Here is a 17730-nt window from a genome sequence, read left to right as displayed (position 1 = left end):
ACAGATGTTTATGGCAACTTGTTCATAATTGCCGAACAGCTGAGACAAACAAGTGTTCAACAGCTGAATGCTGTGTATCACTTAAGATAGTATTATCGTCTTTAAAGAAGAAAAAGGCACAGATACCGAGGACCTCAATGCAAGTCACTTGGTGGGAGAAGCCAGTTCCATAGGGTCGCACACAGTATGAGCCCAACCCTACCATGTGGGTTCGAGGAGACGGAGGCAAGGATGGTAGATCAGCTGGAGCACAGGAGACTAATTTGAAACTCGTTGTTGTGTGAGTGTAGATATTACAGAATGTTTGTAGAGTCATTTCTGTCCTCCCAACTCTGCATGGATTCTGAGAATCAAACTCAGACCACCAGGCTTCTGCGGCCATCACCTGCCCTCACTGAGGCACTGAGATGGATAGAGGGGGAGAGCTCCTCAGGTCTCTGCTGATGAGGTTAGAGCAACCGGCACCCCGATAGCTAGACTGCCCAAGGAGCTAACACTCTTTTCTGAAAAATTATCTACCTAGAATCCTAGGTAACAATAAAAATGTAGAAAAACAATAGGTCTTTTAATCGAGAGAAAATCAACAAAAACACCTAATAAATAAGAAAAAAGAGGCAGAATAAAGAGAGGGAAATATAGAAGGAGCTCAAACATAAGATGAATTTTAAGATGAAAGATTTACATAAGTGTGTTAGAAATTACGTTGCATGTAATATTATAAATGCTTTATATAAAAGGCCAAAATGTCATGCTTTATTTCTTAAAAACCCAAAACTACCATATGCCATTTATAACTGGTCTACTTTTAATATAAAGCTGTAGAAAGTTTGAAATCAAAAGGAACAAAAGAGAGAAAATTCATCTAGGTCAATGGTTCTAACGTTGCGACCCTTTAATACGGTTTCTCATGTTTTGGTGACTCCCAACCATAAAATTGCTTTTGTTGCTACTTCATAATTGTAAATTTGCTATTGTTATGAATTATAATGTAAATATGTAATACAGAGGACATTTGGTATATGACCTCTGAAGTGGTTGAGAACCGCTGACCTAAGTAAAGACCATAAGGCAAAGGAATGAGCAATTTAAAGAAATATGTATGCTGGAAATCTGGTGCATATGTAAGATGGAATACTATTCAGCTCTGTGGAAAAGTAAAATCACAAAATTTGCAGGAGAATGAAGGAACATAGAATGTATATTAAGTGAGGTCATTCAATCTCAGAAAAAAAACTGAATATGTTTGCTCCCATATGTGGATCCTCGCCTATACTGCAGACATGCACATAAGCAAACAAATGTATGTGTGGGTGTAATATAACATAGAATGAAGAACAAGAATGGGTACAATCAGGCAATGAGGAAGACCAGAACTCAGGTAAAGAACACGTGAGCTACGACAGTGTATATAAAGTTTTAGTTTTAACTCTGTCACGGAATTTTAATTTTTTATAGTATATATGTGCATTAAAAATATAATCAAGGCAATCTTGCCAAAAGCAACCTACAGATTCAATGCAATGCCCATCAAAATCCCAGCAAACTTCTTCAAAGACCTCGAAAGAACAGTACTCAACTTCATGTGGAAAAGCAAAAAAAAAAAAAAAAAAAAAAAAAAACAGGATAGCCAAAACAATCCTGTACAATAAAAGAACTTCTGGAGGCATCACAATCCCTGACTTCAAACTCTACTAGAGAGCTACAGTACTGAAAACAGCCTGGTATTGACATAAGAACAGACAGGAGGACCAATGGAACCAAATAGAAGACACGGATATCAATCCACACATCTTCAAACACCTGATTTTTGATAAAGAAGCAAAAAATATCAAATGGAAAAAAGAAAGCATATTTAACAAGTGGTGTGGCATAACTGGATATCAATATGTAGAAGAATCAAAACAGACCTATATCTATCACCATGCACAAAACTCAAGTCCAAATGGATCAAAGACCTCAACATAAAACCAGCCACACTGAACCTTATAGAAGAGAAAGTGGGAAGTACACTTGAACACATTGGCACAGGGAACCACTTCCTAAATATAATTAACCCCAGCAGCACAGACACTGAGAGAAACAATTAATAAATGGGACCTCCTGAAACTGAGAAGCTTCTGTAAAGCTAATGACATGGTCAACAAGACAAAACAACAGCCTACAGAATGGGAAAAGATCTTCACCAATCCCACATCAGACAGAGGTCTCATCTCCAAAATATACAAAGAACTCAAGAAATTGGACACCAAAAGATCACATAATCCAATAAAAAAAATGGAGTGCAGACCTAAACAGAGAACTCTAAACAGAGGAATCTAAAATGGCTGAAAGACACTTATGTTCAACATCCTTAGCCATCAGAGAAATGCAAATCAAAACAACTTTGAGATTCCATCTTTCACCTGTAAGAATGGTCAAGATCAAAAATACTGATGACAACTTATGCTGGAGAGGTTGTGGGGGGTGGGGAAAGGGAACACTTCTGCATTGCTAGTGGGAATGCAAGCTGGTACAGCCCCTTTGGATGTCAGTGTGGTGATTTCTCAGAAAATTAGGAAACAACCTTCCTCAAGACCCAGTAATACCACTTTTGGTATTATATATCCAAAGGATGCTCAATCATGCCACAAGGACATGTGCTCAGCTATGTTCATAGCAGCTTTGTTTGTCATAGCCAGAACTTGGAAACAACCTAAATGCCCCTCGACCAAAGAATGGATAAGGAAAATGTGGTACATTTACACAATGGAGTACTACACAGCAGAAAAAAATGATGACAGCTTGAATTTTGCAGGAAAATGGATGGAGCTAGGAAACATTATTTTGATGAGGTAACCCAGACCTAGAAAGACAATTATCACATGTTCTCACTGATAGGTGGTTTTTAGACATAAAGCAAAGAAAACCAGCCTACAAACCACAATCCCAGAGAACTTAGACAACAATTAGGACACTAAGAGAGACTTATATAGATCTAATCTACATGGGAAGTAGAAAAAGACAAGATCTTCTGAGTAAATTGGGAGCATGGGGACCTTGAGGGAGGATTGAAGAGGAGAGGGAAGAGGCAGGGAGGGAAGCAGAGAAAAATATATAGCTCAATAAATGTCAATAAAACATGTAATGATATATATATATAATTGAGAACCAGACAATGTGGTGCACACCTTTAATCCCAGCATTTGGGAGGCAGAGGAAGGTGGATCTCTGTGAGTTCAAGGCCAGTCTAGTCTATAAGAGCTAGTTCCAGGACAGACTCCAAAGCTACAGAGAAACTCAGTTTCGAAATATATATGTGTGTGTGTGTGTGTGTGTGTGTGTGTATGTATATGTATATATATACACATATATATATAATTATATGTACACACACACAATCGATAGTGAAAGCATAAAATCCAAAGAGAAGCTCCATGACTTCAAAACGGCTGTTCCAACTGTGTAGATGTTTGTTAAGACATACAGACCTTGGGGTCTTTATTTGCAAATTCTTTACAACAAAGTGATTTTTTTAAAGGTCATTCACCAATAAACATGTTACCATGGGACGGGGAAATCTCATGGGCCTACTGTAAACAAAGAACTACAGACAACTAAGGAATGCTGGGAGTGAAAGAGTCTTCCCCAGGGATTAGACCAGTAATTGAGTATTAAGTACCAACTGGTTGGCCCTAAAATCAGGTCCATACAAGTAACATTAAACGGACTGAGCAGGTGGTATTTATACATTTATGCATATGTATGTACATGTCACAGTAATGGAGAAAAGAGGGCATGAATTTGAACGGAAGCAAGTGGGTGGGGTTGAAGGAAAAGAAAGGCGGAAATTATGTGATTATGTTTTAATTTTTAAATATATAAAAAAGCTGGGGATGGAGCAATGGCTCAGCAGTTAGGAGCACTGACTGCTCTTCCAGAGCGCCCAGGTTCAATTCCCAGCATCCACATGGAGTTCACAATGGTTTGTAACTCTGGTTCCAGGGGATCTGGTACACACACACACACACACACACACACACACACACACACACACACAGGCAAAACACTAATGCACGTAAAATAAATCTTTAATATACATAAATTCATTATTCTTACAAAATAAAGAGGAAAGATTGGAATCACCAAGGTGTTTCACACACGTACACCTCATCAAGCAGAGGAGAAACGTTTTCATTTTCTCTGCACCTTACAAAGGTATCCTCACCACCTTCAGAGCTGCAGAAGCTAGTGGGAAGGATTCAAACACCCACATTTCTCCAGTGGGGAAACCGAAAGATTTGCCCCTGCTGAGCAGGCATGTGAATATGCCCCAGGCTGAGGCCCTGAGTTTTCCTACTCTCGGTGGGTTTCAGCCTTGATGATGGCAAAGGGCACGCAGCAAAGCACAGCTCACACGCCTCCTTGGAAGTCAGCACCCGTGTATTTCTGGGTCTATCATGTGGAGACCTGTGGGCAGCTGCCATCTGGCTGCAGTTCGGAATTGTGCAAGGCCTGCCTATCTCTAGGAAAGTCTCTCTCTGTCTGTACCCCACCACCACTGTGTTTGTGTGTGTGTGTGTGTGTGCATGTGTGTGTTTGCTAGGAATCAAAACCAGGGCAAGTGCTCTCCCACTGAGTTGTGTACCTAACCTACAGAAATCATCGTACCGGCTGAATTCCAGGGTAAGGCAAGATTCTGAGCAGAAAGACTCAGGCAAGGGAATTCTGAATGACAGCCAACGGTTCCGCAAGAGAAAGGAGGTGCGGCGGGTGTGCAGAGGAAACTGACAAGGGGCAGAGCTTTGGGACAGCTGAGGACAGGCAGGCAGCTGGGGCATCTCAGGACAGCTTCAGGTTTACATCATTCCTGAGCCTACACAACAGCTAAACCTCCTTCAGCTGCCTGCTGAGGGGCAGGGGCAGTCGAGTGAGGAAGAGGCTAGTGAGGCGGAACTGTGTGACCCCGGCGGGTCCCCAGGGAAGAGAACAGAGGGTGATGTGTAGCTGTTTCCTTTGGATTGAAACGCCACTCTCTGGTGTGCGGGGAAGCAGGGCCTATTCAACTCACCAGAAGTCCTGTCTCGGAGGCTCTCCCTGAAGTTTCATGAGCAGTAAACGATTTCTGAGAGAGAGGAGACTCTTGGCCGGGGGCGGGGGACGGGGGGGGGGCACCTGCAAATTGTGCTACAACTGTAGCAATACATCTTTTTGCACTGTCTGACTCAGCTGTACTTCTGCAAGTAACCCCAATACACTCAATGGCTCGCCAGGCTGGAACTGGCTGGAATCACTACTCTGGCCTGTTGTTCCCACCTCTATCTGGAGAAACTACAATTGTCTTCCCAGGAAGTCATGCCCGCAGGTGGGCCTCGGAACTCCCTGAAATAACTAGCACTTGAAGAACGAAAGAGCTCAAATACCAGGAATCTTGGTCTCCCGAAACACAAGCTAACATGGTTTAAGTGCCACAAGAGAGCTATTTCCACAGGGGCCTCAATGGCTCGTGGGGTGCATGCCAGGAATCCATCCCATTCCTGGAAGGGAAGAAGGGCAAGATTCTCTGTCTGGGAACCGTGAAATCTCCTGTGCTGGCTAGTCTCATGTCAACTTGACACAAGCTGGAGTCACCTGAGAGGAGGGGACCTTAGTTGAGAAAATGCCTCCGTAGGGAAGCCTGTAGGGTATGTTCTTAATTAGTGATTAATGTGGGCCCACCCTGTTGTGGGTGGGATCACCCAGGGCTGGTGGTTCTGGGTGCTGTAAGAAAGTCAAATGAGTGAAGCCATGGTAGGCAAGTCAGTAGGTAGCACCCCTCCGGGGGCCTCTGCAGCTGCTCTTGTGATGGAGGAGGTTACTTTCATTGGTTAATAAAGAAACTGCTTTGGCCCTTTAATAGGACAGAAAATTAGGTAGGCAGAGTAGACAGAACAGAATTGTGGGAGAAAGGAAGCAGAGTTGGGCAGACGCTTCAGGCAGTCGCCATGCTTCTCCTCTCCAAGACAGACGCAGATTAAGATCTCTCCTGGTAAGCGACCACCTCGTGGTGCTACACAGATTACTAAATATGGGTTAAAGCAAGATGTGAGAAATTAGCCAATAAGAGGCTGAAACTAATGGGCCAGGCAGTGTTTAAAAGAATACAGTTTCCGTGTAATTATTTCAGGTGTAAAGCTAGCCGGATGGCGGGACTGCACTCTTGCCCCAGGCTCCTACACTGTTTGAGTTCCTGCCCTAACTCCCTTTAAAGATGAACAGGAAAATGTAAGCGAAGTCAACCCTTTACTTACAGAGTTGTTTTGGTCCTACTGTTTCACGGCAATGGAAACCTTAAGCCCATCGTTCAAAACCCCCTGCAAGTGGGCCCTGGGCTAAGGATGGCCAAGGGGGATCTTTGTGGGCAGGGGGACTGTGCTGTCATGTGGGGTCCTATAGGAGTGGCCCTGAATTCGGGTTCCTACTCTACTGCCATCTTGAAATGTTTGAAAAAATTTAAGGCAAGAAAGTGTGCCTATTATTTTGCACTGTAACCAACAAATGTTACGACAGACCTCCAATAGATGTTCCCCCAGTGCCAAACCAAGGAAGCCCCCAAGTGCCAAAGGCTTGCATGCTGTCAGAGTGGTAACCGCCTCTGGGGCTTGCCAGGTAGAGATGACGCCAAAAGCAAGTTTCATCCTTCTGAGTGCCTCATGTACCTTGGCTAACTGGCTGAGCTGCCTTCCACTGTGGGTCAGTTTAGGGGACTCCCAGAGCTTAGGGTATCTCTTGCCACGGAGTCTTGAGGAGGGTTAGGAATCCTTGTGCTGCTGTTGCTCTGGCAACAGTACCAACTTTTGCTAACTGGTAGCAAAGCCAGTCCAGCTACCTTTCCCTGCTGGTGAGTCAGGCGTTACCAGCTCAGCGCTCTGCTGCCCCCTCCTGGTTGTTTTCAGAGCCAACCCGAGCCCTAGCTGTCGTTTGCTTTCCATAAAAATAAATTATCAAATTGCTGCTCTTTTTAGTCAAAATACTGACCTACACGAATGTCAGTTTAGAACTCACACAGACCAATCTCGTTAGTCATAGGAGTTTTAGAAGTAGGAGTGAAAATCTTTTATGAAGGATAATCTGAAAATACATTCTGTGTGTGCTAAAGATAGCCCCCAGAAGCCAGAGGGCTGTGGTGGCTCTGGGGGCATGTGACACATGGCCTATGGCTTAGAAAACTCCGGAGAGTATGACGTAACACCCATAAGTCTCCTGGACAGAGGTCTTTCCACAGGTTCTGTGGCCTCTTAGAACCTGTGTGGTTTTGGCACCCCAGCCCCTTCTTCTCCATGTTATAGCATGAGGCCTGGACTTCAGCAAGGGTATACTTGGGGGTACAGTTATTCCTAAGTACCCAAAAGTGGCTGGTTACAGGGCTCCTCCAAGGTATGTAAAATTTGTAGGTACTCAAGTCCCTTATACAAGACAATGTTGTATGAGCATAGAACCTATGTGGATTCTTTAAGACATACCTGGATGGCATAGACTACCTACAAGAACACACATGTTGTGTGTACATATTGAGTGAAGATGCACATATGTGTATTTTGGGGATGCTGGGGCTTGGAGCCAGGTCTCTTCACATACAAAGTCACTGAGCTACACTCTAAGCCCTACATAGCACACAGACCATGCTATCCTCTATTGGTTAGGAGATAGCAATAAGAAAAAAAAGGTCTGTTTAAATCCATGGATTCAAAACTGAGGACACAAAGGGCTCATGACACATGAGTGTTCTTCTATGTGGGTCAGGAAATAAGTCTTTTCTAGAGCTGAGAGGCTGCCTGGGCCCTAGGCCAGCCTTAGGATTCAGTAATTGAAGGGACCTGCCCCATGCTCTGCCTGGCATTTGGCCTTTTCCACCAATGGCTGTTTGCCTGGCCAGGATGAGGAGATGAGATGGGCCAGAGCAGCGAGATGTAGGTACAGACCGTTCGTTTATTGCCGCAACATTCAGTGCATAGCTAGTGTATAGCACAGTGGGTAGGGATTGGTCCAGGGACTTTATCTAAGGTCCAGGGAGGGGGAACTGGGCTCAATGAGCTGTGGCCCTAGAACTGGGAACACTTTTGCCCCTGGCTGTTTTCACACCGTCACCATCAACCTCAGCCCTGTCTCCCCTTGTCTCTCTCTGGGCTACCCATGAGCGCCATGCTTCCTTCTTCACTGAAATGGCTCCCAAATCCCAGGAGAACAAAGTCATGCTGGTAGCTGGGCTCAGCGGCCAGGCCTGCTTTTCCAGGATCAAAGTCTTATTGACAGCCATTAATCACATGTAAGCAGATATTCCTCGGGCATCAGGCACCAGCAGATGCTGTACGGCTGCCTGGGCCATTAGGAAGATTATGCCTGGGCCCGGCCAGCACCCAGCACCCATTGTCTGGGGAGGTGGGGCTGAGCTCTTGATCCTTAAGCAGGGAACCAGCATGTGTGCTTCCTTCCTGCCCTCCCTGTAGCAACCCCTAGATCTTTCTGCTAAAGGAGCTCATCTCCCAATGCACAGTCTATGCTCGCCTCAGACCTCATCATTCTAGCTTGATGCCCAGCCACACTGGCAGCCTGGTAAAGCAGAGGATCTGCCTTCCCCCATACTGGAGGCTCTGCCAGGCCCCAAGCAAGTGGTTGGCCCTGTGGGTACCAGAGTAGGAAATGCTGAGTCTAAACCAGGAGGAGCGGGTGGGAATTCCACCGGGTACCAGGGCTCAGGGGAATGGAAAGGGAGGGCCTTACAGACCAACAGTCATACACATGTCCCCCTGCACGGTGGGCTGGCCACTTACAGCAGACTTATCAGGGACACACCACTGCCCAGTCTAAAGTGACCTCATGGCAAAGGCTCACTGTTTCGGCGTTCCAGTTCCTCACCAGGCGGGTGTGGTCCATGTCCCTTATTGAGTACCCAAAATGTCCTACCATTGGACTAGAGAGGGTATTGGCTTCCCACAAAGGGAGGTCCCCTTAGTAGTTCCAGCGGCCAATGAATCGTTTGCTAGTAACCATGACAACTGATAGTCAAAAGCACATTTGTTTCAGGGGGCTCGGGACATATTAGACTCTGTAGAAACACACGTGTGGAGAATAAGAGAGTCCCCTTCTTCGTGGGGAACCTCTCAGGTCTGGGAAATAATCACGGAACAGTTGATTCAGAGTCTAGTGGCTAGAGGAATGAACGAGTGGTACAGTGGCTGCCTGGGATGAGGCCGCTGGGGAGAGGGGCTGCCTGGTACTTAGGCCCCTCTTAGGCCAGCCTGCAGGAGCAGTTGGAGGTCCACGTGGCTGGGATGCTGATGATGAATGTGGCTAGGGAAGGCTGTGTTGGACCTAGCAGGGCAGGGGTATGCCTAGCCGTGTTCACTGCGTCCCTCATTTCTGATCCCCATTTTCCTCAAAATGGCTTTGGCTGCTTCGAAGAATCTTAAAGTGTGTATTCTAAAGCACCAAGGAGAAGCAGCGGAGATGGTTCAGGGAGCAAGCGGCTTGCCACACAAGCGTGAGGACCTGAGTTTGGACGCTAAGAGCCCCTGTGCCATCTAGTGTGGTGGTGTGAATCCGGAATCTCAGTGCTTCTGGAGAGAGATGGGAAGTGGGGACAGGAGAATCTCTAGAAGCCCGACACACAATATCCAGCAGCAAACTACGAAAGACCCCGCCTCAAACACGGTGAAAACGTGAGGACTGGCAGGTAAGCTGATTTCTCATGGGTACTATGGTACAAGTGCATACGCTCGCACACGCATGCACACACACACATGCACACACGCACGCACGCATGCACGCACACGGGGTGCGTAAAAATAAAACACAGAAGAGCATAAAAAATGTCCTGATGGGTTTCAAGACTCTTAGGAGACCAGATACGCCTCTTTAGAAGGACTATTTTGGGCGAGTTATTTTGGAAAACCGTGGACAAAAGCAACTCTTTGAGAATGGAGCAGAAGTGCCCTTTCCAGAAGGAAAATGCTCGTCTCTGAAAGGGTCTCAGTGCTTGGCATGGCTTCTCCTCACTAGGAAGCAACAGTGACTCTATGTCCTAAGAGATTCTCCTAGATGAGGCTGGAGAAACGGCTCAGCAGATAAGAGCACACACTGTTCTTGCAGAGAGTCTGAGTTTTGTTCCTAGCACTCATGGAGGGTGGCTCTCACAGCTCCCGAAACTCTAGCCCCAAGAGACCCAGGATTGTCTTCTGGCTTCTGAGAGCACCTGTATTCATGTGAATAGCACTCTCCCCAGCACACCACACTCACACACACACACACACACACACACACACACACACCTGCAGAATAAGCCCTATCCTGTTTGCACAGGCTTTTGCCCACACCCTCCTTTCCATCTTTATTCAAGAGCTGTATGTAAGCCTGAGGTAGCGAAAAGATTCTGAAGACGTGCAAGCCTCTCTGCATTTTCTCCCGTGTATACGGCAGGTGGTCGTGTCATTAAACATCTGTTCCAGATACTTGTGCTAATCTGCCTTTTGTTGCAGGGAGTCTCAATGTGGAGAATGCGAGAAAAAAATCAACTCTCCTCCCCCAAAACCTAGGTTAGAAACACTGCCAAGACCCCTGGATGCGTGTGCAATCCACCCCCGCCCCCCAAACACACACAGTAGCGCGTGCTCCCTTGAGCAGAGAACTCTGTAGGTAATTATGGGTTTCTCGGGGGGAAAAGAAGAAAGCTCAAAGGCTTTCTTCTTTGAAAACATACCTCAAAGTATCATATTGTGCATAATAGAGATACACAATTTTTATTTGCCGGTTTAAAATTAAAAAATAAGACTGGAGAGACGGTTCAGTGAGTAGAGTTCTTGGCATGCAAACATGAGGACCTGCGTTCAAATCCCAGAACCCACATTTATAAAGCTGGCTGTGATAGTGCATGTGTGTAGTCCCAGCATTCCACAGTGAGACGGGAGGTGGAGACAGGGGAATTCTTGCAAGGTGGGGGGCCGGATAGCCTGTCTGTCACACACTGTGTGGGAGGTGCGGAGCGACACCTGGGGCTGTCCTCTGACTTTCTCACGCACTAGCTACACTCGTACGTGTAGGGAAAATGAAATACACACATGTGTCACACAGAAAGAGAGAGCTAATAAAAAAAATAAGCCTTGAAAGCACTTAAGAACCTGCTGTTCTTAAGAACCAAGGACATAGGTGAATGAAATAACAGAAATGCAAACCAGAGAGAATCTGAATGACTGACGTGGGACAGTAATGAAGTTGAAGAACCGAGGTGTGTTTAGTTCTGTCTTAGCCAAGACCACCAGGCACTACCAATGAATTCCTTATGCATACACTATCAGAGGGACAGGAAGGGTGTGGCCATTCCTTCCTTGGAAAGGGAGGGGCTCTGCTTCCTTTGGATGGATGGTGAGGTGGGAAGAGCCATCCAAGCTCCCTGGTGTCCCCAAGGCAGCAGGAGGCATAGGTGACCTGGGATCCCACTGCCTCTAACAGCAGCGTTTACTGTGCTATGCTTCTGCACACAGGAACTTTTGTCTTTGGCCTGAAATACACACCACAGGCTGCTTTCAGCCTTCGGTGCTCATGGGGGCATTTCCTCCAGCTGCCGTGCCCAGTTTCCACCTGAACCATCTCATGGCTCAAGTCTAGCTGCTTCTGAGGAGGACCACAGTGCCATCTCAACTTGCTCAAAAGTTAAATCCTAAGTTGCTCTTTCCCTGTAAACTCTCTTTACTCTTGGGCCAAAGATCTATCAAAGGGCAAAGTCAACTGCAGATGAAGCCTGCATCATGGCCCAGAGAATCAGCAGATACGGGGGCACCTTTTCCCCTCACACATCCCTCCCATTTATCTCGATCCCCCTGTGTCCTAAGTCCCCTCCAACTCTCTAGCCTGTGGATGGGCTGTTTCTGCGAGCCAGATGCTCTTCCTGTGGAGGTCAGCATGGCTCAGCTCCCTTCCTCAGCCTTGAGGCTTTTGATTATTGTACACCCTACCCTGACGTATGGGCCCCTCTCAGGTCGTCCCTCTTCACAGCACTTTCTCAGCACAGCCGACTCCCTGGGAAGTCCACCCCTGGAGGGTCTGCTGCTGTTTTCTGACTTGACATTCTAGCCTCCCATCTCCAAGGAGGCGGCTGTTGCTGACATGTGCTTGTGGGAGAAAGGAGGCGTGTGCATTTATCAAAGAGCAGCCTTTGTCCAAACACCACAATAGATTTGCAGAGAAAAGTAACAAAGAACAAGCCACAAAGAGCTCCCTCCCTACAATCGGTTTTTGTGCTTGTTTGGGGTTTTTTCAGTTGGTATTGTAAACATTAAATCTATACTCCTAACAAGGGTAGTCTAGTGACATAAGGCAGGTAGGAACTGAAGACATCTTCAGTGATGGAAGCAGGAAAGTCCACCTTATCAATGAGGAAATTAAGCCCGGAGAGGTTGAATAACTTTTCTGTAATCACACAGCAAAACCCTAAGCAGGAGTCCTGCAGGCAACGGTGGTCAGACCCTTCAAAAGCTCTATCCGTGGAATGCCATTGCAACCCAGATTTACCGGAGCCCCGTCTCAGCTCTGCGTGGGAAGTACCCATTGGGGATGTGAGCAGGTGCGAGAGCCCACAGATGCTGGGAAGGCCCAGCTAGAAGCTGGCCTTGGAACTGCTCTGCCTATTCCCAAATCCCAGAGGCAAAGAATGAGAGAAGACAGGGTGGAACCAGAAGCCTTGGGGGAGGGCCCCTGCCAGGCTGCGACCCACTCTGAAAGACAGGGTGCAGAAGTGAGGGGTGCAGTTGCAGCGACATCCAGAGGCTCTACTATGGACAAGCGCATCTATGGCCATGTGGAGGAGCAGCGAGGGACATCTGCTGGCTTTAACATGGGTAGGAGAAAAGGGAGGATTTTAGAGGTCCCTGAGAGCCACCAGGATCATCCTGATCTCTAAAGTGCCACGTCTGGCTCTGCCCTAAGGAAACGGCACGACAGCTCAGAGAAGGGTGCATTGTGTTCTCTGCCTCGACACACTGGCCTTGCTGCCTCCTGAATCTCAGGGCCTCTGAGCAGAGACTCACAGATGCGCTGCAGCTGATGTGGGCCCTGAGCTTCGACAACCGGCCTCTGCCTCACATTTGACAGATGTTGGTTTTGACACTTGAACATTTTCTTTTGGGGAACGTTGACAGTTTCATAGTAACTTTGGATGGCAACATCTTTTTCCTCTGTCTTTCAGGAACACTTAGATGTCCTCTGCTCGGTGCATCCTCTAAGCCAGTGTTTCTCAGTCTTTGGGTTGTGACCCCAGATATTTACATTGTGATTCATAACAGTAGCAATATTACACTTATAAAGTAGAAATGAGATAGTTTTAGGGTTGGAGTCAGCACAACATGAGGAACTGTATGAAATAAAGAGTTACAGTGTTCAGAAGGCTGAACCACTGTTCCAGGCAGTGCTGGCTAGTGGGAGGGGCAGCCTGTTCTGTGCTGTGTGCTACTGGAGCTCACCTCAGTTCGTCCTCCAGAGCCAACCCTCCCGTTTTCTGCACCCTAACAGGATGCTTCCTAGCCTGGGCTCCACCAAGGGTCATCTGACCCTCACAAAGGCAAGGGCTTCTTTCGGGAACTCTGCTGAAGTGCAGGCTTCATTCCTCACGACTTAGCAGAGCCTTCAGTGCCCCCATGTGCACTGTGGGGCTTTCCCAGTATGCTCACTCCATGGCTTGGAGCTGGAGTCGTGTTCCCAGGATGCACTGGACTTAAGCTGGGATGGGGTTTCTGTGACATGTTGAATAGGGGGATACCTCAGTGGGCTATGAGCAGTCCCAAGTTGCCTGCAGCTTTGCCTTAAGTCTTAGGATCACCTCCACCCCAACGTCTCAGGCCAACAAAACCAATCTTCCAAGTGTTTCCTGGCCTCTTTGGTCAGGATCCTCCCCAGAAGAACAAGGCTACCACCTAGGGTCCCCATCCAGGGCTCTTGTCCTGTGCCTTCTCCTACAGCCTGTAGGGGAGTGTCTTAATCAGTGTCACACAGCCCCTCTTGTGACATGAATATTCTAGAGGTACCCTTTGGAGGTCTCCAGGCTCCTGTGGACACCCCTCAGCCCTGGCCTACCCCATGGTACTCTCAGCTGTCACACCTGTTTATCCCGTTGCCATCTCCCCACCCAGACCTGCTGGCTGTGTTCACTGCCTCTGACATCCTGCACAGGACAGAACTAGAGACTAACATGAAAACCTACTGGGATCCCCGGATTCCAGCCACAGCCTCTGAGAAGTGAGGGGGTCTCAAGTGAGTTGGATGTAGTCCCCCTGCTTGGTTACTAAGGTGAATGATGGCCTTGTTTCTTTGGGCCAAGGTGTGGTTGCTGAGGAAGCTGCTACAGAGGGTATTGGGGTACAGAGGGCAGTGGGGTACAGGTCGGGTGGTGCTCGGGAGGCAGAAGCAGGTGGGTCTCTGTGAGTTTGAGGCCAGCCTGTCTACAAGAGGTAGTTCCAGGACAGGCTCCAAAGCTACAGAGAAACCCTGTCTCGAAAAAACAAGCAAACAAACAAAAATGACCCAGGCTCAATGACTCTCAGAAAAGCCCCAGGTTCCCAAGGACAAAGGAGGTCCAAGTATCCATGAAAACAGAGGAAACCACACACTTCACACTGTGGAACTTGTTTCTCGGTATCCCCTTAAGGATTAACTTTCTTAAAAGTCTTACATGCTGGTGGGGCATGGTAGCTCACCCCTATAATCCAAGTACTCGGGAGACTGAGGCAGGAGGATTGCTTTGAGTTCCAGACCAGCCTGGACTACAGAGTAAAACTCCTACATCGTTGGGGAAAAAAGGAAAAAAAGATCCTAAGATCCGTTCTTCATCTTCATTTTCCCTTCTGTGCTCTCATTCTCGGCCTGGAGACTGTCATAAAAAAGCCAGGGGCAAACGGAGCACTGAGCCTCTAAGTAGGTCAGGTTCTGGCAGGGAGGGTTTGGGGAGTTCAGGTTTGGAGGTGGTGGGGAGTACAGGCAATGGAACCCAGGGCCTCCCTCCCACACGCAGCTCACATGCTCTGCTACTGGACCACACTGCCAGTGCAGGCATGAGGTCACCATCAGTTGTCATGGGATGAGGCCATTGGAAAGGGGAGGGGCATCCTCTTCTTAAATGTGAAGTAAAATTGAGTGCATAGTCCTGGGGGAGTCGGGGGGAGGGGAGGAAAGAGGTGGCAGGAGAGGGCGTGCCAGAGGGGGAAAGGAAGAGGGAAATGGGGGGTGGTGGAAAGAGAAAGGTGCTAATTTTCAATGTTGACCAAACTCCCAGTGCTTCTTCCCTCAACTGAGTTCCCCCACGCCCAGACTCCGCACCAGGCAGAGGGCTGTCAGAAACATGGGATCCCAGAACAGCACAGCCTGCTTCTTTCCAGAAGCGCTTATCAGTTAGCACGAGCAGCTGTGTTCTGGGGAGGAGGCCCTGCAGCACTATGTGGGTGCAGCCGCGTAGCTAGTGGCGTGCGGGTGAATGTCGTGTTCCTGCCAAGTGTGGTAGTAGATCTGAATGCTAATTTACAAGACACTGTGGGTGTGCTGGCTCCAGAGGAAGAATGGTGACTCTCACAGGCCTGGGAGGACAGGGAGATGTACCACACCCCGCCCGCCCACCAGGAGCCCTTGGGGGTGGATCTGCTCTATTCTTCAAGCTGGGAAAAGCCTTAACTATTAAAAAGAATAGTTTCCTATTTTCTGTGTGTGTGTGTTTTCAGGCTCTTGGGATATCAGACCTGGCTGGATGCATACCCAGCTGTTGACATGCAGTGAGACCACAACCTGGCCAGCCCCTGAGTGATGACCGAGGGTCTACAGGGCATTCACCTGGCTCACACTGCTGCCCTGGCTTCTATCCCCAACACTGACCATGGCACTGGCTGGCACGCCAGTGTTCAGAACAAGCTCCTTCAGGGAAGTGCTCTTCTGCTCATACCCTCTCCTTCCTGTCCCTCGCCCTCTGGAGGAGAAGTGTCTTAGAAGGAAGAGGATCAGCACCATCTCTACCACCCATGCACTCAACAAGTGTTCAGGAGCCTCTGCCTTCTGGCTTGGGCTCTACCTGAGGTCCGCTGAATCTAAGATGACCTATTCAGGCCACCAAGTGTGGGAAGCGTGTATGCCTGTTTGAATGAGCATTCACGACAAGAGCATGGCCATGTCAAGGACACCAGTGCCTCTGATTCATGAGAATGGCCAGACCTTGCCCTGGTCCAAGTATGGATGCTGATGAGTGGGTAACAGTAGTATAAACCATACAGAGCTTGCTAGTCCCAGATGACTTCATGGACACACCCTGTGAGGCTGTTCCTCTGCAGAGACCACCTACCGAGATCAGCTGGGCAGCCTCCTTGTCCATACTGTATATAATAAACACAGATTAGCTGACCAAACACACAGAGTATCCAAGCTGCTGGCGTGCCTCCTTCTGAGGCCATGGCCCACTGGATCCCAGCTTTACAGTTACTTGTGTCTGGTTTTCTTCATCTCTGGTCACTCTCAGTCAGGTTTCCAGTGCCCAGTTGCATGGTAACCTGGATCCAAAGGACCTCTTCTTGAAGTCCAAGGTGCCTAGGGACACTCACTCCTGGGCTGGTGTGTAGTCACCTTGGACAGCCGATGAATGAGCCTAACAGACACAATAGGGGACTTCCACACAGCCTGCTCTGAGGTCACAGAACCCAGGCCCAGCTCACGACTCACTAGGGTACCCTTCCCCCAGCTAAAGCACCACTACTCAGCTTCCTTTGGTGTTCTCCATACCCTGGGGGCCAGGACCACACTGGGGGGAACAATTATCCCCAAGTCTCCTCGGTAATTTTATGAATCTGCGAACAGAACAAAGCAGGGGACAAGGGGGCCACATAGGAGCCCTTAGTGGTGCCCTGTGGTGTAGACAAAAGATGTCATGGGGACACTGCCCAAAGGTATCTGTGCAACATTCTGAGTGAGAGAATGGAGACAGCAGGCATGGGACAGAGACGGGAAATGTGGGGTCCACCTCCTAAGAAGGGAGCTTGATGTGGAAGATAGTATATGTACACAACACACACACTACACACACAACACATAGACACTCAACACACACACACCTGGAAGGCGAGAGTTCACTGGAGCAACAAACAGAATAGAGACCCACGTCCCTCCACCCCGCTGTCCATCTGCCCCTGGGCATCAAGCCAACTTTACTCACCTTCTGGGACCCCGAAGTGGAGCTCTTGAGTGAGCCACGCTTGAAGGAGCTGCTCATTTTCCTGAGGGACCCCATGGGTGCTTCTGCATTTCACGTGAGGCCCAGCCTCACATGAGAATTCCCCGATGGGCTGAGACAAGAGACACACAGCTCTTTTTAACCAGGATAGGCACGGGGGCGGGGGACTCAGGAGGAGCTGGGCTGCTTCCCACCCTCCTGCTGGACTCCCACCTGGTGCTCAGAGTCTAGATGGCTTCTGTAACATCTGTAATCAGCTTTAATCCACCGTCCCTCCTCCCCGCGCCGCTGCATGGTTTTTAGGAGAGGGATTTAGCAAATGGGAATTGGAAGTGAAATCTACTTTGAGAAAGTGGTGGCAGAAGTGGGTGGTGGGGGCACATGGTGAAGATTTGGGGATCCTCCAGCACTGGTGTCTAAGGCCCCTTGCTGGACTATGACTTAGTTAAGGTTTTCATTGCAAGGAAAACACATGATTAAAATCTAGTTGGGGAGGAAAGGACTTATGTCAGCTTCCAACTCTCAGG

At 48.2% G+C, this 17730-nt stretch overlaps 1 protein-coding gene across 2 annotated transcripts in view; it reads right to left on the bottom strand.

Moving 5' to 3' along the window:
- Positions 1-17260, bottom strand: part of Trpm1 (transient receptor potential cation channel subfamily M member 1) — a 113652-nt gene extending 96392 nt beyond the window's left edge. For both annotated transcript variants that reach the window (XM_038313418.1, XM_038313419.1), the window contains exon 1: positions 17186-17260. In XM_038313418.1, coding sequence (XP_038169346.1) covers positions 17186-17260 — 75 coding nt within the window. The remainder of the gene's footprint in view (positions 1-17185) is intronic.
- Between the last annotated feature and the right edge of the window lie 470 nt (positions 17261-17730).

The sequence above is a fragment of the Arvicola amphibius genome, chromosome 12 (assembly GCF_903992535.2).
Source record: "Arvicola amphibius chromosome 12, mArvAmp1.2, whole genome shotgun sequence".
Taxonomy (NCBI): Eukaryota; Metazoa; Chordata; class Mammalia; order Rodentia; family Cricetidae; genus Arvicola; species Arvicola amphibius.
This window is presented reverse-complemented; position numbering and strand designations above follow the sequence as displayed.